Raw genomic sequence first — 24,892 nt, forward strand, 5'->3', positions numbered from 1 at the left:
CACTCTAACCCGGGCAAAAAGAGTGAGACTCTGTCTCAAAAAAAAAAAAAAGCAGTATGGTGTTGATGCAAAAATAGGCAAGCAGACCAGGACAGTGGAAAATTCAGAAATCTAGCAAAGTGCATAAGAGAAGATATGCAATAAAACTGCACAAGGGGAAACTTTATTAATACTTGGTGTTTGGGAGCTGCATATTCCTAAAAGAGGTGAACACGGATTCCTTCTTTACATGCTATAATAAGATAAATGGTAAAGGAGAAACCTAAATGGCAAAAATCAAAACATACAAATAGTAGAAGAAAATACTGATAAGTATTTTTATAAGCTGTCATAAATCTGGTATATCACTCAAACCAGAAAATGTTAATAAAAGAAAAAGATTGATGAAGTATACAACAGAAAACAAGAATACTGTGTATAGCAGGAAGCACCATAAGTCTAGTAAAAAGGAAAATGGCAAATGGGATATCTTTTGCAACTTATGTAACAGACAAAAGGAAGCACACATCTGTTTGTTCTAGAAAACAAGAAAGCTCTCAAAACATAGTTTCATGGTATAAGGAAAAAGGAGGCAATGTGAATGTTCCCCCACTGACCTAAGATGGGATAATTTGAGCTCAAGAATAAAGCTAAATGGCAGTGTATCAAATTCCATCAAAACACAAAAAATAATGTTAGGAAAATATCACTTATATGTTTTGTTTGTTTGCTGGGGCCACACCATCATTATTGTGACAATTGATAAAAGAAAGAATCAAACTTTTATCTTTCCTTTCCTGATAGGCTAGTTTTTTTTCTCTTTTTTGAGGCAGCGTCTTACTCTGTTGCTGGGGCTAGAGTGCCATGGCAGATCTTCCTGCCTCAGCTTCCCGAGTAGCTGGGACTATAGGTTCACACCACCACACCTTTTTTGTAGAAACAGCATCTTGCTATATTGCTCAGTTTGGTCTTGAACTCCTGGCCTCAAGCAATTCTGCCTCAGCCTCCCAAAATGTTATCATGACAGGTATTAGCCACGATGCCTGGCCCTAAAAGGCTAATTTTTAATATAATGATGAGCTCATGAGAAAATGCAATTCTTAATAGAAGAGTAAGAACTACTACATGCAGATGATATAATAGAATTAGAAAACTGCTGTTTGGCAACCCTCAGTAAAATGAATCAAATTACAAAAATACTAATCAAAAAATGCTAAACAATTATATGAAAGAAACAGACAGACATTACTTGGACCCCTTGATCAACTTTAACATAAATAAATGTGGAAAAACCAGATGTGTATCCAAATGTGCTTTCTGAATCCAGCTGGGCTGGAAGCTTAACATACAAAGAGACTTTGAAAGATTCCATACCAAAATCAAAAAAATACTTCATTAATAATATAATGATATTGATTACATATAGAAACAATATTTTAGATATATTGGGTTAAATAATTATAATCAAATGCATGTGTTTCTTTGCCTGTTCTTTTATGTTGTTACTAGAAAGTTTAAAATGACACAGGTGGCTCGTATTTTATTTCTATTAGACATTGCAGCCTGAGAGGATCACCTCCCTCTATAAAATTTAGGCTGCCTCTTTAAAAGATCAGAGGCCAGGAAGGTTAGAAAATCTGAAATTTAAAAATAATTTTATTATATCGTTTCCAATTTTGAGTATCATCTATGTTATACATAAATGGATATTACCTTATATACAAGGTTAAATGCAAATATCTTCAAGGAAGGGGCAGGTCCCAGCACAGAGAGGAAGCTCTGGTCACAGCCATGAATGTGTGGGATCCCATCACTTGTCACTCAGGGCCCAAAAGGGTGGGCTTCGAGCCTTATCCAATCAAGGGCACAGCTGTGGGAACTGTCCAATCAGGTGAGCAGCGGAAGAGGCGGGGTCTTCCACCATCCTGGCGGGGTCTTTTTCTCTTGCATCAGGCTTCCCAGCTTCCTCGGTGTTCACTGCTTCTTCGCTATTGCTCTGGGAGGTCGAGGTGGCTCTGCTGCAGCTTCTGTCCTCTGGGGGTTACTGGAAGGTGCCTGTGGAGGATGGCAGGATACCCCAGAATCCAGGAACTGGTGAGTATTCAGGCCAGATGTCGTGAGGGGAGTGAGGGTTAGTTGGAACCCACCGGAAGTGGCTATGGTGGACCTAGGCTTCCCCACAGTCAGCTGCATTATCTGCGGATCCGAGTCCTGGCTGGTACAGCTCTGCCCTCAGTCTCCTTCACCCTAAGAGTAGGGCTGAGTCTGGGCCGGCAGCCAGGACCCGAGCGTCCTGTCCGTCCGCTGAGGCATATTTGGCCCAGCAGGAGCCTTGTGTGAGCAGGTCTGCGCCCGCGGCTCCACGTCTTCCTCAGTGTGCGGTGACGACGCAGGAGGGTCGTCGTGGGAGGATCCTCACTCGGTGTGCGGGGGCTCGTGTGTGGGAGGAGCTATGGTCATTGGGGTCCCGGGTCCTCCTCTCATTAAAAATTAAGCTAAGACGCTGTTAAAACATTAAAGAGTTTATAAGAGCAAACGGCAGTTTACGAATGCGAAGCACCCAGCAATGGTTTGTGGTTTGGAGTCCACCGGGGGCTTTGAAGGGAAGGCTTTTATAAGGTGCATGAAGAAGGAAACTTAATTCAAGAATTGGTTACAGTTTTGTAGTCACCTTTTTTGGACTGTGACAGTGGCTATTTTCTGGTTATGTAATCAGAGGTGCTGTTGCATGTAATCGGTGCTTCGTGGTTGGTTAAGCCTGAATTTGCTTCGCACTAAGGTAGTAATTTACAAAAAAATACATTTGAGTTATATTTCTGTATTAGGTAGGAACCCAGGGCACTAGAGTGACTTCAGTCTAATTGCCTCCTATTTGGCTTTTTTAAAACTCCACAGAGGGACTGTTTTTTTCCTATGTTTTCCAGATGTATGGTATGCAGGGTCTCAAATCCAACACTGTGCCCCCTGTGTTAACTCTTCTAGAGCTTACAATAAAATCCTAAATTTCTAGTTCTTTCCCCACATTCCCAAATGCCAGCTTCCCCTCACAATTCAAAAACTTATCAATTATTTGTTTTTTATTGTGTTGTTCAACGGGAAAAAGTATTTTAATTGTTTATTATTATTTCACAAAACAGTAGTTGTCTTTTAAGAACATTTTTTTTCTCTTGCTGAAAATTTCAGATCAGAGGAAATCAGAGAATATTCACTTGACACCCCTTTGTAAAATCTCTTTGTGCCTCTCCTTTTATATCTTTCCTAGGCACAGACATCTTACCAGGATGTCTTTAGGTTGAGTTTCTTCTGTGGAGACTTTACAGTGTGATGTGTCCTCAGCCACCCTCCTGTGTTTTCCTGGTCATGGGTTCCACAGCTATCTGAGGATGACCCAGGACACCCACAGAAGCCATGTGTCCTGGAGTGTCTAGTGAATATCATCATCCCTGGGCCATCTCCTTGCACAGGACAGCCTGAGGTATGGGGCAGGAGCCTGTGGGGACCAGCTTGCTGGATGCTCTGATGCTGAGAGAGTCTTCTTGTATACCTTTTACCTAAAAAGCTAACCCCATGAGACATTAATATTTTCTTCTCCCAACCCCAGTTTTTATTTCTTGGAGATGTATTGGTGGCCAGCCAATCAGTTTCTGGTTTTAAGGGGAAAAGACAAAAATGATTCATGTTCTTTGGATTTTCTCACCCTTGTGAGGGATAAAACTATCCCCAAGGACAAGAAAAACCCTCCCCAGTGAGCTGGTACAAGAACTTGCAAAGCAATTTGCACTTCAAGCACTTAGAGTGGTGCAGGAATGTGCAGTGGCTCCTGGGAGGGTGGTCTTTGAGCACTGTAGTGAGCAGGCTGGGTGTGGGAGTGTGTCCCAAGTGATAGGATGGCCTAACTCGGACACTTGAGTGGGACATGACTGTTTCTGTCATCACTGCTCCTCCCTGGGTGTGTCACCTTGAAAGGATTGGTTCACTCATTTCAACTTCGGTTTTTCATTAACAGTAAAATGAATTTTGGCAATCCAGGTCGAAAGATAATAAATACTTTCAAAGGGGGCATGAAAGCAGTGGGTTTCAGAAAATAAAAACTACTCATATGTTCCATTTGTTAAAAATTATTGTTTACCTGTTTTCTTCCGTAGAGTGAGTGTAGTAAGTTTCTCAGGTCTGCTTTTGGTTTTGGTTATGTTGTTTGTTTGTTTTAGCAGAGTTTCAATCTTGCACAGGCTAGAGAGGGCAGTGGTATGATTATAGGTCACTGCAGCCCTCAATGACTAGGCTCAAACAGTCCTCCTGCCTCAGCCTCCTTAATAGCTACAACTACAGGTATGATTCATCATGCTGGATAATTTTTTTTTTTTTTTGAGACAGAGTCTCACTCTGTTGCCCAGGCTAGAGTGCCATGGCGTCAGCCTAGCTCACAGCAACCTCAAACTCCTGGGCTCAAGCAATCCTACTGCTCCAGCCTCCCGAGTAGCTGGGACTACAAGCATGTGCCACCATGCCCACCTAATATTTTCAATTTCTTTGTATTTTTAGTAGAGATGGGGTCTCACTCTTGCTCAGGCTGGTCTCGAACTCCTGAGCTCAAACAGTCCACCCGCCTCTGCCTCCCAGAGTGCTAGGATTACAGGCGTGAGCCACCACACCCAGCCTATGCAGGATAATTTTTAAAAATTTTTTGTAGAGGCAGGTCTCACTATGTTGTCCAGGCTGGTCTCAGACTCCTGACTTGAAGCAATCCTCCCACTTTGGGCTCCCAAAATGCTAGAATTACAGGTGTGAGCCACCACTCTCTCTGGCCTCAGTGTGGTGACTCTTATTTAGAGATATGTCTTATTTGGAGGTAATTTTCAGTGGAATTTCAGGACTTTGTTTTTGGAATGCTACTCAGGGAAGGAAATAGGAAAAATCTCTTCCATTTTTGTTGCAGAAAAAGTAATATATTTCCACAAGAAAGTGTAGTAGAAAAATTGGTGAATTACAAAGATTTACCAATGCATCAGTTTCTCTCTTGTGCTTGGTGGAGAATTCGTGACAGTGGGTAATTCTGTTCTGTATCCTGTTATCTAGATGTTGAAGTTTAATGATAAATCCTATGAGGTAGGATTTGGCAATTCCTAGAAGTGTTCACACATGATTGTTTACAAAATAATTTGTTACCATAAAAATAACAGTTAAATCACCCGTTTATTTTCCGAAATGGCTAGATACTTTTGATTTTCCTGTTGCGGTATAAAATTTAAATGCCTTACAATTTCTGTGACATTATGATAGATATATTCCTTTTTTTTTGGTCCATGATTCCTGGCTCTGGGATCCTGTAAGCCTTTGTATTTGCTAAATGACTAGAGCAATCAGAATTTCTTTTCTTTAAATATTTCATCTTTTGTTCTTGGCTCCTGAAGGAGCTCCTGAATGGTAAAGGTGAAAGGCAGTCTTTTGTTATTTACAATAAGCCTTTCAAACCCACCTTAGCTTATGTTCATGTGTGGTTTGTTTGCAAAGCCCCTAGAAACCACTGGATGGGAGGCTTGTTGACAGGGGAAGCAGCCATGTGCTTAGAGGGATGGAATTTTCAGTCTCACCCCAAACCTTTGGGCTGAAGGTTAAGTTGATTAAAAATGGCCTATTGTTAAATTAGTTATTCCCATGAAATGAAACTTCAATAAAAGAAAGGACGGCGTTTGAGGAGCTTCCAGACGGCTGAACACATAGTAGTTTCTGGAAGGCGATGAGCCTAACAAGGACTCGAAAGCTCTGCACCCCTTCCCCAATACCTTGCCTGTGTGTCTCTTCATCTGGCTGTTTGTGTATATTTTTTAATATATCCTTCATAATAAACCGGTAAATATAAGTGTTTCCCTGAGTTCTTTCACGTGGTCTAGCAAGTTAATCAGACCTACAAAGGGAGTCATGGAACTGTGGATGGAAAAATCCAAACTCTGAAATATTTGAAAGAGGTCTATTCTGAACCAAATTTGAGGACCATGACCCGGAGTCACTCCCAAGGAGCCTTGAGCAAGTGGACTCGCTGTGGCTGGTTGCAGTTTGGTTTTATACATTTCAGAGAGGCAGGGGTTACAGGTAAAGTCATAAATCAATACGTGGGAGGCATACATTGGTTTGGCCCCAAAAGGTGGGACATCTCAAAGGGGGCGACTTTCAGGTTATAGGTGGGTTTAAAGATTCTTTGGCTGACAATTGGCTGAGAGAGTTAGGCTTTATCTAAAAGCCCAGAAAGGAAATGCTTAATTTAAGAAAGGTGTGAACACTCTGGGAGGTCCAGACAGGAGAATCTTTCAAGTTAAGATAAGGGCCTGCTAGGATGCTTGAGTTAAGATAGAGGGCTTTCTATCTTTTAGGTGATGCTAATGCTATACCAGAATCAGGTTGGGAAGTAAATCACAGTTATGTTTGGTTAACAAAACCTGCCTAGTGGGATTTTACGATTTGCTGAGTGTGACTCATCTGGCCACCTTAGGAAGGAATTTTGAGGAAAAGAAAAGATCAGAGTTCAGTCCTCAGAACTGATATTTGAAGCTGGTTGATCAGAGGCTTCAAAAGCCTGGATTTGCAGCTGGTGTCTGAAGTGGGGACAGTTTTGTGGGACTGAGTCCTCATTCTGTGTGATTTGATGCTATCTCCAGGTAGATAGTGTTACAATTTAACTGTATTTGAAGATATTTAGCTGGTGTCTCCTGCAGAATTGATTGCTTCTGTGGTGGTAGGGTGAAATTGCATATTTTTTATCAGAGAAGTCTTCTGTGTTGATTGATGTGGTGTGAGAAAAGAGAAAAAACACTTGTGGTTTGAGATTTTTTTCCTTTAGAATTTCCTTCTCTTTTATAAACATAAAATCCAAGTTTAAGTGATTTTGCTGGATTTTTGAAACACTGGGTATTTTTCTCATTTACAATTAAATGAATAACCCTGACTGATAAGCAGAGACATAGCCTAGTGACTCCAAGCCAAGGCCAATCTTCAGTTTGCAAGAGGAGGTCATTGAAGGCCCATTTATTTCTTCTGGGGAGCCACCCTGGGAGGTGTCCCAGCCTGCTCACAACATCATGGAAGGAGCCCTTTATACTGAGAAGCTATGGAGCCCTGGAAATCTGGGAATCCAGAGGAAAGTTTGGTTGGGTTTGGGATGGAAGGAGTGTGTGATGCCCCATCTGTGATTGCAACTGTCATTGTCTTGGGGCTATTTTTATACATTGACAAATGAAACAAATTCAGATTTAGGTAGGAAGTGACTTTATTGTAAAGTAGTATTGCAATATGGGAAAAGCACCAAATATCAGATCTAAAAGCTTCTCAATGGTTAGGCTGAAATGGGCTTTCTTTCATAGGCAGGAGTAAATAAGTTTAGAAGACGGGTGGGAGGGGGAAGGCAGAGTGTGGGGTGGCAAAATCAGAAACTGATTTACCTTGTATTTATCCTGTTCTTAGAAGGGGCACAGAGAGGGGTTGTCTGCTGGCTAAGGCTGAGGGGGCACCAATTTCAGGCACCTGGCAGAAAGAGAGTAACTTAAGCTGTCTTACCTTAACAAGTATTCTGTGGAGACCAGTGAAAGCAGAATTGTTCGTCTAATTGTTTATGAGGCAAAAATGGATATTTGTAGAGTCTGTGTCTGGCTTTATGGTAGGTAAAAGAGGGAGCATCATCTAAGTCATAATAGGAAAGGTGGGGTTTTCCTGCAGTGAGGTGCTCTTGATGAATAAAAAGGATGAAGGTTTCTTTAATCACAGCTATTTACCAGGTATACTTTCCAACCTCATCTTACCCCAGCACTTTCCCTTGCCCTACACTTCTCTTCCATTTGTTCCATTCCTAAGTGTAGCAATTTTAATAAATTTGTAAATGTATTTAAAGTAGTTTACTGAGTTCCATGAGTAGTTACATCAAATTATTGAACGTTAGAAGGGGATTATGAGAACCCGTGATTTATAGGCAGTTGTTGAGAAGTATAGATGGGCCCTCAGGGCTTGCAGATGGTATCTTAAGTGTGAGCACTGATGTGGGACCAGGCCCTGAAGCTGTGGGTTCTGTGCTGTCTCCCTGTGGTGTTAGAATTGAATTGCTGGACCACCAATTAGTGTTGGAGAATTGATTGGTGTTCAGCAAATGCCAAACATTTTGGTGTTAGAAGTGTTGTCATAATAATGGCATCCTAAGTTGAAACCTTAAACTGACTCATGGTGAGTGTTTGATCACTGGTGAAAATTGAGGAACTGGAAGAGGGAACATTTCCATCCTGTGAGGAGGGGCAGTAGGATGTGTGGAGCTCCCAGAATTAAATTTCCCAGCTTCTCAAGTTTCTCTCACTCACTACCTAATAGTGAGCCACACTAGGCTATATCTCCACAGTAGGCGTGGTCCCCAAGCTTGAAAACATGTTCATCCTACAGAATATAGGGTTCATTGTGAACTGTGGATGAAACAGGCTGCTTGTCTGAGCTGTTTCCCTTTTATTTCCTTTATAAAATCTTGCTACCATTTAATTCCGGTTTTCCCAAGTATTTGTGATTTTATTCCATGATTTGAGTATAAGATTCTTATTTTCTTGCTGCAGAATTGGAGTGGATTGAGTGATATGATCTGAAGAAGTAAAGAGAATTCTTAAAATAAATAGTTTCATGCAGAATTTAAGTAATAAGACTATGAACATACGTGGACTCACCATCCAGGTGAATCAGCAGCCTCAGGCAGCCGTGGTGTGCCCCCATCTCATCTCCCTTCTGCACCCAGAGACGACTGCCATCCTGATTCTTTTTGTTACTCTTTGTAGCTTAAATATCTATCATGAAGCAGAGGATTGCTCAGGTTTGCCTCTTTGAGTTCTCATAATTTAATATTATCTTTAATATTCTGTTACTATTATGCTCTAAAGGTTTTTCTGTGGCTTCTGTGCCTCAGTTTGTAGCACACATGCTGCTGTCTGAGGCTGTGGCTTACCCAATTTGCTCACACATTCCACCGTTAATGGGACTTTGTTTCAAGTTCATTTTTTGATGTTGTAGACAAGACCACTTTTGGTGTTGTCCCCCAGGTATTAACAATTCGTAAATTTTTGAACCTAAAAGAAGAAACTGAGGCACAAAATATAATTTTGAAGAGTTTACCTGAGCCAGATTAAGTACAGACCCAGGTAACCTTGGCTATGAGATCCTTCTCGTGTTTGTTATAAGCAGTTTTTTAAAGGCATAAAGGGGGATATGGAGTGGGCCAGTGCAAACTTGTTTGTCAGGAATTCTTATTGATTTACATACATATTGATTAGTGATTGGCGGTAAGTTGTTGAACTATGCAGTGAGTTATGGTGTTCAGCATGTGACATTTTAGGTTGATTTATAGCTACTTGTGTCAGTCAGTCTAGAGGCCACACACAGAGCAAGCAGTTTCTAGAGATCATTAATTAGCTTAATACCCAAGGTGGGGAGTGGGACATGACTGTGGCCTGATTTCTGTGCTTCTCTGAGCCTGATAATTTAGAGGAGGCTTGCATTTTTCAGACAAAAAGTTTCTTTTCTTTCATATTTCTCCATTTTAATCAAAATATTTCACTTCAGAAGTTCTGTGGCTCCAAGGCTCAATGTCTAGGTGTCCCTCATGACCAGGTATTCTCATTCTCAGACAGTCCTGTCTCACAGTGGGAAAGGGGGAAGAGGATGTAGCTTAGTGAGATATTTTAAGAGCACCCACAAGCAAAATTGAGATGGCATCACAGAGTGCCAAGAATGAGACTTGAGTCCAGTCCTTGATTTATATAGCTGCTGTTGCTTATTTTATTACCTCTAGTTTTTGGATTACCATAATTTTAACTTTCTTGGAGGAAGTAAAACAATGAGATACATAGCACTAATAATTTGAATAGTAGAAATATAATACTCATAAGGATAATCAAAAGAGGATTTGTATGCCAGAGCAACAACAAAAACCTATTCCATTGGGAGCCAATTATAAACATGAGGAAGAAAATTAAATCTAGGTTCTTTCTTAGAGACTTGTGTCTAACGTGTCATCTTTTATGATTTTTCCTAGATTAGTTTTTATTTCATGAGAACTGTTTATGTATACATGAGAGGTATTTGCCACTGTATGTATGTCTCCTTGCTCAGGTAATACATAATCTAAAGCAATGGGATGTCCAATACAACCTCTGCCAGTAAATCAATTACTTTTTTGTTGATCTGTGATAGAGGTAGCAGTTTGACCTTCCAGCAATTTTTCCTAAGGTTACAGGAAGATTTCTATTCATGTGTTCATGGGAAATAGTATCCTGTTAACGCAAAAGCACTCTAAATTGCTTGATGGACAGGCAGGCAATTGGTAGTTTTCCCCAAAATACAATCTCTATCTAAAATAGATAGGTGGTTATTCCTAGAGAAAAATTTTTTGAGGTAAATAGTCCAGTGTTGGGTTTGTCAGAGCCATTTTTAGATAGAGGGGTGACCAAATGTTATAAGAGATACTGACCTTCAGTTTAGCATCACAGAGATTGATCAGCAATACCTGATATGGTTTCTACCACTAGGGTTACAGGGAATCTTTTTTTGATGGTATTTTCAATAAACATAACTTCTAGGTTGAAGTCATGATAATGAAGAATATCACCTTTAAGGAGATCTTGTTTATGTGCTACTTAAGGCAGGTGCATGGGCTTTTCTGTTGTTATTTTGAAGGGAGGAAGCTAATGTTTTCCAAAGGGGGTAGAACATATTTTTTTTCTTTTTTTATGAGTCAGAGTCTCGCTCTGTCACCTGGACTAGAGTGCAGTTGTGTCAGCCTAGCTCACAGCAAACTCAAACTCCTGGGCTCAAGCAATCCTCTTGCCTCAGCCTCCCAAGTAGCTGGGACTATAGGTGTGCACCACCATGCCTGGCTAATTTTTTCTAATTTTGGTAGAGACAGGGCCTCACTCTTGGCTCAGGCTGCTCTCAAACTCCTGACCTCTAGAGATACTCCTTCCTTGGCCTCCCAGAGTGGTAGGATTACAGGCGTGAGCCACTGTGCCTGGCCTAGAACATATATTAAAGATACCATAGAAGAGCATTAGTCCAGAGAAGGTTAAAAGTTTCTGTAAACTTTGTCAGTTTATGTTGTAGTGCCTCATTTATATATTCCATTGGTCTGGAGGACTGAGGGTAGTATCCACAATAGAAATGCTGAGAAATTGGTCACATGTTACAAATAGACTGAATTATTTGACCAGTTGAAAGGAGTTTCTCAGTCTCTGTGAAGCTCAGAAGGAAATCCCCAAGAAGGAATAGGAAAAGAGTAGAGGATCATAGTTAAACAAAAATTCAACTAAGAAATTTGGTCATTCTCTTTCTTTTTTCTTTTTTTTTACAGTGTACTGAAAAGGTGAAGCAAATACTTTTATTATCTCCAATTAATACTTCATGAAAATCTTGTTTAAGAGAAAGCCAAATTTTACCCTTGAATTTCTGTATTATTAATATTAAAGCTAATTTTAATAAAACCTGATAAACAAATCTATCCAAACTCAATCAGCTTTGGCCACACAAGATAAGATTTCTATATACCTTTTATAATCTCTTATAATATTTCCATTGTCTTTTTTCTGTAACTTTCTATACCCACTCAGTTTATCTCTTTCATTTTTTTCTTCCAATTGAATTCAACGTTCAAATAACTTCTGAACTAGGCAGTTACTTTTTTTAACCAGAAATCCCATCCTTATCTAATTTCAATAACCTTTTGCACAAAAACATATATCTTATTTGTACACACTGCATGTAGAATTACTTCTCTTCTTTTCTCTAGTTTTAGTTACCATATGTTAGTAAGAATTTTAAGTCTTAGTAACTTTAATTCATAGCGAAAATATAAGTAGGGAAGTTTAACTGTGACTCACCTACTAATAATTTATTAATATGCATTTTATAATGTTTAGAAGAATAGCCTTTGTAATGGACTAATTTTTCAGTGTATAAAAGAACATATTTACTAACACATCTAAATATATTTTATCCTTGAAATAAGAAACCAAATGTATATAAGCTTAAACTCATATTTAGTTATTAATGTCTTAGCATTATATCTTATTTGGAAATGATCTACATATTCAATGAATATTCATCATTTAATTTACCATTGCAAAACTCTAGGAGTATAGTTATGAAAAATATTTGAAAAACATTTTTAAATAAACATATTATGAAATATAATTATTATTATAAGTCCATTTATAAACTTCCATTCCATTTATGTCTGCTTTATTCATTGTTAACAATTATGTTTGTAAAATCTCACAAGACGTAAGAAAAATCTAGCCATCATCTCAGGTTAAACTTTTTATTATAATCGTTTTTATATTACTCTGCTAGGCAAGTATTATAAAAGCAATAACCTTAAAGTTAAGTGAATGAGTATTTTGCTGATACGTCAGAAGACATAATTGTTTTTATTAAACTAACCATATTAAACTAGTCATATTGACCAAAATATTTACTCAAGTCATGTGAAATTGGAAAATATTTGGTCTTATTTATTTAATTTATGAGCACTCATTTATTTTTAGGTTAATTAGGTACCATGTAGACAATATACAAACATATGTATAAATGTATGCATACGTGTAGACACAATGTATAACTTACATAGGTACACGTGCATACAGCTAATAGAAGAGAATGTAGAGTTAAATGTGAAAAAGAGTAGAACTTTAGGCCATGGAGGAGGGGTGATAGGAGAAAGTGACGGATTTGACAGGAGACAGAACTGAGGTGGTGATGCCAGTGATGGGAAGCAGCACCTGCATGAACTTGAGCAGGTCACTTCCTTTCCAGGCCTGTTTCCTTTTTCACTGAGAGCCTTTCCACTCCCCTGTCCTAGTAGTCATGAACTTCAAACTTTCTGATTTGATGTCCACTCCCTGTAACTTTTTACTAAGCTTTCCTATATTCTCCCTTCTGCCAAGGGGCAAATGGAACTGTGAGAGGTATTTTCTTTTACAGGGGAAATTTATATGCAGGGTAATTATTCCTTACATGTGTTTTGGTCTGTAAACTGGTTTATAGAGTTACCTATGCTTATGTTTTAAACTGTAGATTAAGAAAATCCATAGAGGCTTTCAAAATAAATAATACTTTTGTTTACATAAAAGTAGGAATATCTTTAGTATCATAGTAGGCTTATTGTGGTCTTAGTGTGCTCTTATCTGGGAGGCTTCCTGAGTATTCACAAATAATTGCAAAATACACCAAACAAATGAGAATGATTACCATGAAATGAGGTTTCTGACTTATTTTTTTGCAATTAGTGGGAAAGCATCATATGTCAATTCATATTATTCAGACTGGGGAAATTCTTTTTAAAGTGTAAACCAGATTATACATTTTCAAGAATTACTCAGTAGAGCTTCTTGAAAAGGTCTTGTGAAAAATAAGTAAAATTAGGTTTGAAAAAATCGGACCAGGTATGTCTATAGATTTGGGGCCCAAAAAGGCCACAGTGTGGAGAATACCAGATTTTGTTAGAAAAAAATGATTCCTATGTTTTTTTTCCTCCAAGTCATAAAGGAGAGATTTTTTTTGGTTTTTTCCACTTCCCACTTCACAGACGGAGCAAGTTTTTTTAACAAGAGGCTGTGTGCATTGGGGCATATAGGTTGTGTCAAAATAGATGAGGTGCTACATGCATTGGAGCTGGTTAGTGAGGGATGGTGAGTCTTGCCATCAGGAAGTCTGCACAGGGGACTTTGTCTTGCAGAAAATCTGCCATTTCTGGGAAACAACTCAAAAAGGTTAAGTTAAAAATTACAGGGTTCTCTTCTTCAGGCCCCACTGAACTGGGAATCTGTTATAAAATGAGAGGAAGAGGATTATAAAAACATATGGAGATCATTGAAATTTGTTCATAGATCCAGTTATTATACAATAGCACAGAGATATTTATTTTTGAGATCATCTAATTTATTAGCCTTTTCAATGATACTTTTATATTTTGTGTCTATTTTAAAATGGACTTCTATTCTCCATGGAAATGAACATTGTCTCCCATATTGTCAGGTCATAATCATAACTACAGCTTGTTTTTGCATATTCTCTTAAATCATCTGAAAGATTTGCAGAAATAATCTCATTTTATATTTTCTAAGTTGATATACAAGTCTCTGGACACCATGTAGTAATCTAACTTTTATCATACATTTCAAATGCATCTTTTATCAGACACTCCCATTTATTTTAAGTGCATTCTTTCTCATACATCTTATGGATGTATGGATAGAAAATAAACAAACAGATCATATGTAGATATAAATAAATATCTTCTTAGACAATGCTGTTTTCATAATCATGGACAATCATCACTATTTTCATCTCCTAAACTAACTTAATATAACAACACTTTACATCTTCAGGTATGTTTGCATTTCAATATGATACACACATAAATATTTTTAATGAAATTTAATCTTATTTTATTAGAAGTTCAGTACCTATTTTCACATTTGTGGTTAACTTCAAGTTATCTTGTGCTGACTTTATTCAGTTTTTTTGTCAAGTATGCTACATCATAGAAACACATTGAAAGCTTTCTGTGCTTGTGGGGTTGGCATCAGTTTCTAGAACCTGGAAGTTACATTATTTTAATGTCTGGTACAAATAGAATATTATACTCCACTGAAGATCTCTTTCTAGTATACTGTGCTTTAAAGTCATGACAACTAAACTTTTCTCTTTGTGGTTATATTGATATGATATATAGTTTCCATTCATTTTAGTTTGCTTTTAGTGTTGTTGTGTCTGCGTCCATTGGCTCCTAATATTAATTTGTCCTATTATAGTTCATATTAATTTTATTCACTTGGTTAAGGTTCTCTCTGAATTTTTTCCCCTGTAGAGTTAATTATTTTTCTCTTAGCTATTAATAGGTAATTTGTGAGGATTTACCAACTGATGTGCATAAACTATCACTTTTAATCTGGAAGCTGCCTTTCTGTTTAGATTTTCTTTGCACATAGCTTGCTTTGGAAAATGAAGGCACTCGTATTTATTTATAGTCAGATGAACTGGAGTAAAGCCAGGCTCTGCCACTTACTGGACGTTTGAAAGACATTCCTCTTGGGCCAGAAGCATTGACATCACTAGTGAGCTTGTTAGAAATTCAGAAATTCAGGTTTTACTCCATATCTCCTGAATCAAAATCTGCATTTGAACAATATCTCCACTTCATTGTTGTACACATTAAAGTTTGAGAGGTACCTTTTACCTCAGCATGACTTTTCCATCTGAAATATATACACAACTTATCCTGCATGATGTAATGTAGAACATAAAAATGTAAATGTCTGTTTTGGTTCCTTGAAGTTTATACTGTGTCATCCAGAAAACTATAGTACCTACACTGGATTTGTTGTTCTTATGTCAGTTTCATTCCTCAGCATTATGGAATATCTTACAGAATATTTTTGTGTTAAAAATTGTCTTTTTGAATAATTCCAGTCACTCATATAATTAAGAAACTGTTATCTTCCCTCTCTCATTTCACCTGGAACCAAATTAAGAAGTCTTCCCATAGCCACTTTGTAAATATGTGTTTTTCTTTCAGGGACTGTTGACATTCAGGGATGTGACCATAGCATTTTCTCCAGAAGAGCAGGCATGCCTGGAACCTGCTCAGTGGAATTTGTATAGAGATGTGATGTTAGAGAACTACAGAAACCTGGTCTCCCTGGGTGAGGATAACTTCAATACGCAATTTCTATTCCACACTAAGAATTTCATATCCTTCCTTTGTAGGAAGTTTTCCGGGAGTTTCTGTTTTATATGAATTAATTTTAAATCTTTGTTTCCAAGGAATTCTTGGGGATTTGTTGTGTAGGAAAAATCTTCAAGATGTTTTGTCTTGACTTTAATCTTACCCATTCTTGAGCTGATCTGTATCCTTCATTCTAGATTAGTGGTAATTTCAGAAATTTGGGGCATAAAATATTATCTACTCCTTAAAATTAAATTTCCACCATCAGTTTTTGATTCCCTAGTGCTGGATAATAGAGATAACAACCCACAAATTTTATTTTATTTTATTTTGGTTTTGTTTTGTTTTGCTTTTATGACAGAGTCTTGCTCTGTTACCCTGGCTAAAGTGCAGTGGTGTCATCATAGCTTACTGCAACCTCAAACTCTTGGGACCAGGTGATCCCCCTGCTTCACCCTCACTAGTTGCTGGAACTATAGGTGTGTACTACCATCCCTGGCTAATTTTTTAAATTTTAGTAGGGATGGGGTCTCACTCTTGCTCAGACTGGTCTCAAACTCCTGACCTCAAGCGATTGTCTTACCTTGACCTCACAGAATGCTAGGATTACAGACGTGAACTAACACACCTGGCCAAGACCCACAAATTTTAAATATTTCCTAAATATTCTAAAGTTTCCATCAGGGAATGGTACTTTTTGATTAATTTTCTAAAATCTTATATAATGTTCTCTGTTTTCTACTGAGCACAATACTAGGTTGATAATTGAAAAATCCTAGCAAGAGTGATGTCATTTTTTTCTCATAAAACAGATCTTGCTGTCTTTAAGCCAGACCTGATCACCTTTCTGGAGCAAAGGAAAGGGCCCTGGAATGTGAAGAGACGTGAAACTGTAGCAGAAAACCCAGGTAGGTTGGAGTGAGTGAAGCAGATGACATAGGTGAGAGGTCAAAGAGAAAGCCAGACTTTAAATTGTGGTTTGGGCAGTTCTGCTCCAATGGAAATGGTTTCTGAGAAGCCTGTGTTTCTTTCTCTTAATCTCAGAAATAGGCATCGCTTGCCTTTGCCCTTAAGTTATCTAAGGACTTGACTTAGTGATCTTCAGTGATCTTCCTTTACATTTACAGTGAGAGTCAGAGTCCTTTTCATGGCCAGTAAGGGACCACAGGATGTGACTGCTCTTCCATTCCTTTTCAAGAGATGGGAATATCCATGTATTTCTGAGGAACTCTACGACAAACTATTTTTTAGCTTCCCTTTTTGCATCATATCTGAAATGTCTTAGTGTAGTGGTGGTGTTGGTATTTGGTTCAGAAATCCCAGAACACCACAAGCAAATGTTGTGTTTTCTGCTTTATTGTTTCCTATCCTGTGGAAGTGTTAAATGTGATTCTACAGAAATTCATACTCAGTAATATTATCAGAACACTAAGTATCTCCCTAAATAGAATAAAATCTAATGTTATTTTACTTCTGAATTCTGTTTTAGTGTGGACTGTGATGAATAATAAACTCTACACACCAAAATTCCTCAACTTTAATATAGTTTAATATATCTACTCCCTACATTTCTTAAATATTTTATGTCATTGGGCACCTTAGAATATTGCTCAGCCTATATTGAACTCTGCATTTTACTTTATTTTTTAATAACTATCATTTTATAATTTTCTCTTTTTTAGTATGAAGCTTACTGGGACTATGTCACTCATATATATATACACACATATATATATGTATATATGTCTGTGATACGGACTTCACAAATAAAAGTTGTATAACTATACAATTATTGTATACAGTGTAATGACTTGATATGTGTGTACATTGTGAAATGATTAGTACATTCAAGCTAATGAACATATCTAACACCTCACAGTTATCTTTTGTTGGTAGTCAGAAACTTAAGGTCTACTGTCATAGCAGATTTTTAAGATAAAAACCGTTATTATTAGCTGTAGTCACAATGCTATAGATTAGGTCCACAAAACTTATTCATTGTATTATATAAATGAATGTTTGTACCTTTTGAACAATATCTCCTCATTTTCCCCACCTCAGGTGCTGGCAGCCACCTTTGCACCTTCTCCTTCTATGAGTACAACCTTTTTAGATTCCCCATATAGGGGAGATCATGCAATATTTGTCGTTCTGTACCTGACTTATTTCAGCTAGTGTAATGTCCTCCCTGTCCATCTATGTTGTTGAAATGGTTGAATAATATTTTTATAAACAAATAATATTCTATTGTGTATACACACCACATTTTCTTTGTCCATTCAGCATTCACAAACATGTAAGTTGTTTTCATTTACTGGCAATTTTGAATAATTCTGCGATGAACTTGGGAATGCATGTACTTATTTGAGATGCAGATTTTATTTCCTTGGATTATATACACAGAAGTGGGGTTGCTGAATTGTATGGTTATTCTATTTTTTTTTTTAAAGATCCTCCACACTTGCTTTAAAAATGAATCTACCAATTTACAACTTACCAATAGTGATTTCTTTTTCCTCACATCATTGTCAAAACTTGTTTTCTTTTTTATATTAGCCATCCTAACAAGTACGAATGAAGTAATATCTCATCATGATTTTGATTTGTAATTCCCTGATAATTGGTGATATTGAGCACCTTTTCATACACCTGTTGGCCACTTGTATGTCTTTTTTTTTTTTTTTTGAGACAGAGTCTCACTGGGTTGCCTGGGGTAGAGTGCCATGGCATCATCTTAGCTCACAGCAACCTCAAACTCCTGGGCTCAAGCGATCTTCCTGCCTCAGCCTCCTGAGTAGCTGGGACTACAGGCATGCGCCACCATGCCCGGCTAATTTTTTCTATATATTTTTAGTTGTCTGATTAATTTCTTTCTATTTTTAGTAGAGACGGGGTCTCGCTCTTGCTCAGGCTGGTTTCGAACTCCTGAGCTCAAACAATCCACCTGCCTCGGCCTCCCAGAGAGTTAGGATTACAGGCATGAGCCACCGTGCCCGGCCCGCACTTGTATGTCTTTATTGGGAAAATATCAGTTCAGTCTTAGGCCCATTTTTCAACTGGTTATTACAGTCATTATTATTATTGTTTTTGCCTTTGATTTATTTTTCTTATATAATTTGAATATTAACCTCTTATCAGACATGTGGTTTACAAACCTTTTCTCCCATCTTATAAATATTTTATTGTTTGCTGTGCAAAGCCATTTTAATTTGATGGAGTCCAGCTTGTTTATATTTCTTTTTGTTTTTATGCTTTTAGTGTCATATTCAAAAAATCTATTACCAATATCAGTATCAAGAAGGTTTTTCATAAATGTATGAAAATCTTTTCAGATTCTCAAGGATTCATATCTTACACAAGTCTTTATTTTGTGTTAATTTAGGGGCATGGTGTAAGAAAAATGGTCCAATTTTATTGCTTTGATTGTGGATATCCAGTTTTTCTATCACCAATTATTGGAGAGAGTATACTTTCTGCATTGTGTATTCTTGTTGTGTCTGTCAAAGGTTAGTTGACCTTGTAAGCATGGGTTAATTTCTGGGCTCTCTGTTCTGTTCCATTGGTGTTGTGTCATTTTTAATATATATACCATTCTGTTTTTATTGCTATAGTTTTGAAATATAGCTCAAAATCAGAAAATATGATGCTTTCAGCTTTGTTTTGCCTCAAGATTCCCTCAGTTATTCAAAGTCTATTGTAGTTTGGCCAGGCATGGCATGGTGGCTCATGGCTGTAATCCTAGCACTCTGGGAGGCTGAGGTGAGAGATTGCTTGAGGTCAGGAGTTCCAGACCAGCCTGAGCAAGAGTGAGAACCCATCTCTACTAAAAATAGAAAAGATTAGCCAGACGACTGAAAATATTAATAGAAAAAAAAATAGCCGGGCATGGTGGCACATACCTGTAGTCCCAGCTACTCAGCAGACTGAGGCAAGAGGATTGCTTGAGCCCAGGAGTTTGAAGATGCTGTGAGATAGGCTGATGCCATGACACTCTAGCCTGGGCGACACAGTGAGACTCTTTGTCCAAAAAAAAAAGACAGAAAGAAAGAAAAAAAGTCTATTATAGGTCTATAAAAATTTTAACATTGTGTTTTTTATATTTGTAGAAAATGCCATTAAAATTTTGATAGGGAGTTGATTGAATCTATAGAACACATTGGATTATGTGGCACTTTAAAGGTATATATTCTTTCAATCCATAAACATGGGACATTTTTACGTTTGTGTCTTTTTCAATTTCTCTCATCAATATCTTATATTCTTTCAGTGCAAAGCTTTTTCATCCTGATAAAATTTATTGCTAAAAATTAATATTTTGATATTATCACACGTGAGATTGTTTTCATTTTTTATTTGTTGTTAATATATGGATTCACTGATATTTATATGTCAGTTTAATACTTTGCTCATCTGTACTTCATCTGAGTGCATATTTTAGTTTAAACAGTTTTTTCATGTACTTTTATACTTTTCTGTATATAAGATCATGTCATCTACAGTGACAATTTTACTTCTTTCTCTATTTGGACAGCTTTTTTTTTTTTTTTTTCATTTTCTTTCCTAATAGTTCTACTTAGGATTGCCAGTACTATGTTAAAATAGAGGCATTGGAAATCGGTATAATATAAACTGGCATTGTTGTCTGTGCATTTGAAGGAGCACACACTCTTCTAGTTTTTATAAGCCAGTTTAAGCAGGTAAAGTTCTTCATTTTGGGGTACCAGGCTTATGGGATCTCCTCTGGATTTGCAGATCAGAGGAGTTGTAACTGGGTCACAGGTCTGCTTATGGGTATGCAGTTAGGTCTGCCTTTAGTGTGGGCCTGTTACCAGGGGCTTGGGTAGGTGTGAATTCTGTCTTATTCATAAACAGCCTGAATTGCCTTCATGACTTTGATCTGTAAGGCCGGGATTTGCAGTTGTGTCTGCAAAGGGTGGGCCTGATATCAGGTGTATGGATCAGTGTGGCTCCCACTGAGAAGTTTTCTCCATTTCACTGCATAGGTCCTTGGGTGGGCAGAACTGGGCAATAATTGTGTTTAAGTGGACTGGAACTGGGTCACAGAACTGCTTCAGAAGCCACAGTGAATATCAAGTTGTATAGGCTTGTCTCCATGACCACAAATGGGCATCTCTCCCCAGGTCTCTTGATAGGCAAGACTACCACCAGATCATGGCTGGGAGAAGTTGGAGATGCCTACATGGTCACTTCAGAATTCTCAGTGGGACCAAGTTGGGCCATTTCCTGGTCTGTAGCCAAGAACAGGGGTCCTCAAGTTTGCCACCTGAATTAGGGCCTGACTTCTTAAAATTACCTTCCTTGTTCTATGGCTTTAGCAGTTTTGGAATCTTCATCCCTGGATCCCAAAGCTCTCATAAAAGCACTTTTTTTAGATGGGGTCTCACTGTATCACCCAGGCTAGTTTCAAACTGCTAGACTGGGGTGATTTTCTTACCTCAGCCTTCTTAGTAGCTAAGAGTACAGCATGAGCCACTGTGCTGGGCTGTCATAAAGGCACTTTTTTCCATGTATGGCTGCAAAATGTTTGTTGCTGTGGGGATATAAAGAAGCAGGGGACTTCATATTCCACCATCTTGCTAATTTCACATTCTCTATGTATTTTTACTTTCTGTTTTGTTCTATAATAATTTTTTTGTAATTTTAGATTCAAATATTGAGAACAATATACTAGAATTTCACATCATGCAAGAAGTAAATTAGATAATCCCATATTTACTAAAAGATTCACTTCAAAGTTTAAGTTTACTCTAGGCAAAAAGGAATCATTAGAATTGTCATCTGCTTTCCTTAATTTTTCAGTTGCTAGTGGCTGCCTCTGGTATTTTTCCTAAGTGTATAAGTGAGCTCTCTGCTAGATAATAATCTTTAGTCCTAGGGATCAATAATCCTTTCCTACTTGGATACTTGTTATTTCTTATTGACAAACTTTATGCCCTAAATCTAATAGTTACAAAAGGTATGGCTAGAGAATATAGGTGAGTCAAAAGAAAATTTGAACTACTGTGTTTGCCACCTGTCAGCGTTACATCTTTGTGAAGACTTTCCTAGCTGAAACCTATGCTATTCTCTTTTCTAAACTTCTATTGTAATTGTAGTTCAGCCTCATAAAGGTGAACATTTACATGTTCTCCAATTATCTCATCTGTAGTGTGTCTTCTAACTGGATAAAACAAGTAAGAATCAGATCTTATATTTCAGAATATTTCCAACTTTGATTAATGACTCAATAATTGTTGGTATATAGAGTCAAGGAAGTAGAATTTTATAAAAGATTGTAAAACATGCACATACAGGGTTCAATAATCAAGTATGGATGTACACAGAAAAGATCATTTTATCTTTTCTGAAAAATGGTTAAAGACAAAATTATTTTTTATCCTTTCCATTTATTCTTGGCAAATAATGCCACAGAGTTATTTTCCTTTTACATTTTCATGAGTGCATCATTTTTAAAAGCGATTGGTAATCAGCCTCTCAAAATAATGACATAAATAAGAATTTATAGTCAGAGTGCAAATCCCACAAGCTTTCTCTTAACTATTCTCCTTAGATTTAAGAAAACAAGACTTATGATAATTTACAAAGCAAAACAATGGGAAGACAATCATTTGGGTAAATTGATTCCTCTATTGTAGGAGAACATACTGTGGAAGTAAAAATAGCATGGACTCTGGGTTCCAATTCTGATTTGCCACTTACTAACTATGACATCCTCTATAAGTTTTCTATACTTGTTTTATTCCTTATCTATGAAGTGGGGAAAATATACATTTTGTAAGGTTTTTAGAAAGATTAATGGAGAAAATGCACATAAAGCACTTAGCACATGGCAGTTACTTAAAATTAGTTCCCTGTTCTTCCCTCACTGGACACTGTTCTTTCTCTTCTCTTCTTCCTTCCTAAATGAAATTCAAAAAAATTATGCCTCTCATTTTTTCCCACTAGTTTTCATTCTATCTCCCTGTATTCTTCTCATCACTCTCTAAGTCTTCCTTGTTCTTTTTCTCCCTATCTTTTAAACTCTCTTCCAGGCTATTTACAGAACCTATAAGGAATGGTTTTTAACCTTACTGATTTCATTTAATCTATTCAATAAAATCTCTCACCCAAAGAGCAAAGGAACCTGCAGAAGAAATAAGGCAAACTGGAAGAAGTATACTACGTAAGTGGGATAAGTTCTGGATCAAGGCAATACTCCTTATTTATTCTTCCCATGTACAACTCATAACTCCTCCTTATGGGCCTCTGCATCAACCCCATGATAATTATACTCCTGCCTCAAAATAAAATGAAACCCTCCACCTTTGTACTCTAAACATCCCAGTTGTATTAAGTTGGATGAATGTATCATATTGTGTCTTGAATCACTTTATATATATTTAATCATCTCACAGTAACCCAAGTTGAAAAAGTCACTTTGGTTTCTCATAAATGAATATGGAAGTGCTGAGGAAAGCAAAAAGAACTATATTCTCTTTAATGAACATGTCTCAGGTTTTCTTGATATGTTTTATCAAGAGAAGCTAATAGGCAAGAGAATGAAATATAGAGACCTATAGGAAAAATTTCTGACTTCACATACTTTCTCTATTGGGCTTCAGCTGTGACTTTGCTGGGAGTGGAGGTGGATGCCATCAGAGCACAAAAACGAGCATAACCTTCTTAACAATGTGCCTCTCTTCATTTTTAAATTTCTGACGTGTCCAGTACCAACAAATTTTTTATCCTCCAGTGCACGTTTGATACTATGTGGCTCTATTCCTCAAATAGCAAGTATGTTATCCAAGTTCAGAGATACAATTGAGGAATTAACATGAAAACCATGTTTCCTCAATAAATCAGAAACTATTAATTAAGCCTCCAGAGCCTGTGAAAAGACACCAAAGTGGTATTACTCAGTCACCAATCTAAAGAGAGAACTTTGACTCAAGGTATAAATGAAACTAATTATGTAAATATTTATACAATTATATACTTACACATAAGCACTTACATAGACTTAGAAAAAATGTAAGAACATTAAATCAAAAGGACTCACTGAAGAATAAACAGAATTTTCTGTGATTTCTTGAAGAAATTAATAACTCTGCCGGGCGCGGTGGCTCACACCTGTAATCCTAGCACTCTGGGAGGCCGAGGCTGGCGGATTGTTTGAGCTCAGGAGTTCGAAACCAGCCTGAGCAAGAGCAAGACCCCGCCTCTACTAAAAATAGAAAGAAATTAATCGGCCAACTAAAAATATATAAAAAAAATTAGCCAGGCATGGTGGCGCATGCCTGTAGTCCCAGCTACTCGGGAGGCTTAGGCAGAAGGATCGCTTGAGCCCAGGAGTTTGAGGTTGCTGTGAGCTAGGATGACGCCATGGCACTCTAGCCCAGACAACAGAGTGAGACTCTGTCTCAAAAAAAAAAAAAAAAAGAAAGAAATTGATAACTCATTCTTTAGGGAGGATCCCTCAAAATCCAGCCATTAGAAACCATATTCTGTCATTGTGTATGAGCAACACATAGCCTGTTCTCCCGCCCCAATTCCCTAGTTGCCAAGAGAGAAATCTTAAAGTAGATGGGAACTTAAAGGTCTCTGTGCAGTAGCAATTTCTGTTCCTCAAGTAGAAGATTCAATCTAAATCCCCAACTGACAAAATAGGTACATTCCATGTTATGATTTTACAAGTTAAAGTTCAGATTTTTATCACCAGAATTATTACTACTCCTTCAGAGAACTCTATTTTATTCACAAAATAAGAACTGGGCATATATATAGTGAAACTGGTATGTGAATAGTATTATACAGATTCAAGATGGCATCTTTTAAAAACTACTGAACAAATCTTTCACTAACTACAATTTGAATGTAGATTTTGTTGGCACAAAAAACTTACATCTCAAGATTACTGGTAATCTCCACCACCCCTCTTACTTTTATTTTCTTATGAATTGAGTTGAAAGATCTTGCCCTCAGAGAGGCTTTCAGTTTTGATACCTTTTAAAAGAAAACAGCATCAGGAATTGTGCTCATTCAGTAAACAGGGACTTTTAGAGACTATTCCAACCAGGAGGAAAGAGTGAATCATTATTTCTAACCAAACGAACTTGGTTAGCAACTCTCACCTGCACATTTTCTTTTTCCCCAAGGGCATACCTAGTATGCCTTAAAGAA

The 24,892-nt window shown here is 37.4% G+C and overlaps 1 protein-coding gene across 1 annotated transcript; it reads left to right on the top strand.

Moving 5' to 3' along the window:
* Positions 1-2,043: 2,043 nt before the first annotated feature.
* Positions 2,044-23,390, top strand: LOC105822488 (zinc finger protein 679-like). Its single transcript, XM_012659467.1, has 4 exons — positions 2,044-2,073; positions 15,563-15,689; positions 16,525-16,620; positions 23,335-23,390. Exons 1-4 carry the CDS (start codon positions 2,044-2,046, stop codon positions 23,388-23,390), a joined length of 309 nt encoding a protein of 102 aa, XP_012514921.1.
* The last annotated feature ends 1,502 nt before the right edge of the window (positions 23,391-24,892 follow it).

This window comes from Propithecus coquereli, unplaced genomic scaffold (genome assembly GCF_000956105.1).
Source record: "Propithecus coquereli isolate 6110/MARCELLA unplaced genomic scaffold, Pcoq_1.0 Scaffold617, whole genome shotgun sequence".
In the NCBI taxonomy this organism is placed as follows: Eukaryota; Metazoa; Chordata; class Mammalia; order Primates; family Indriidae; genus Propithecus; species Propithecus coquereli.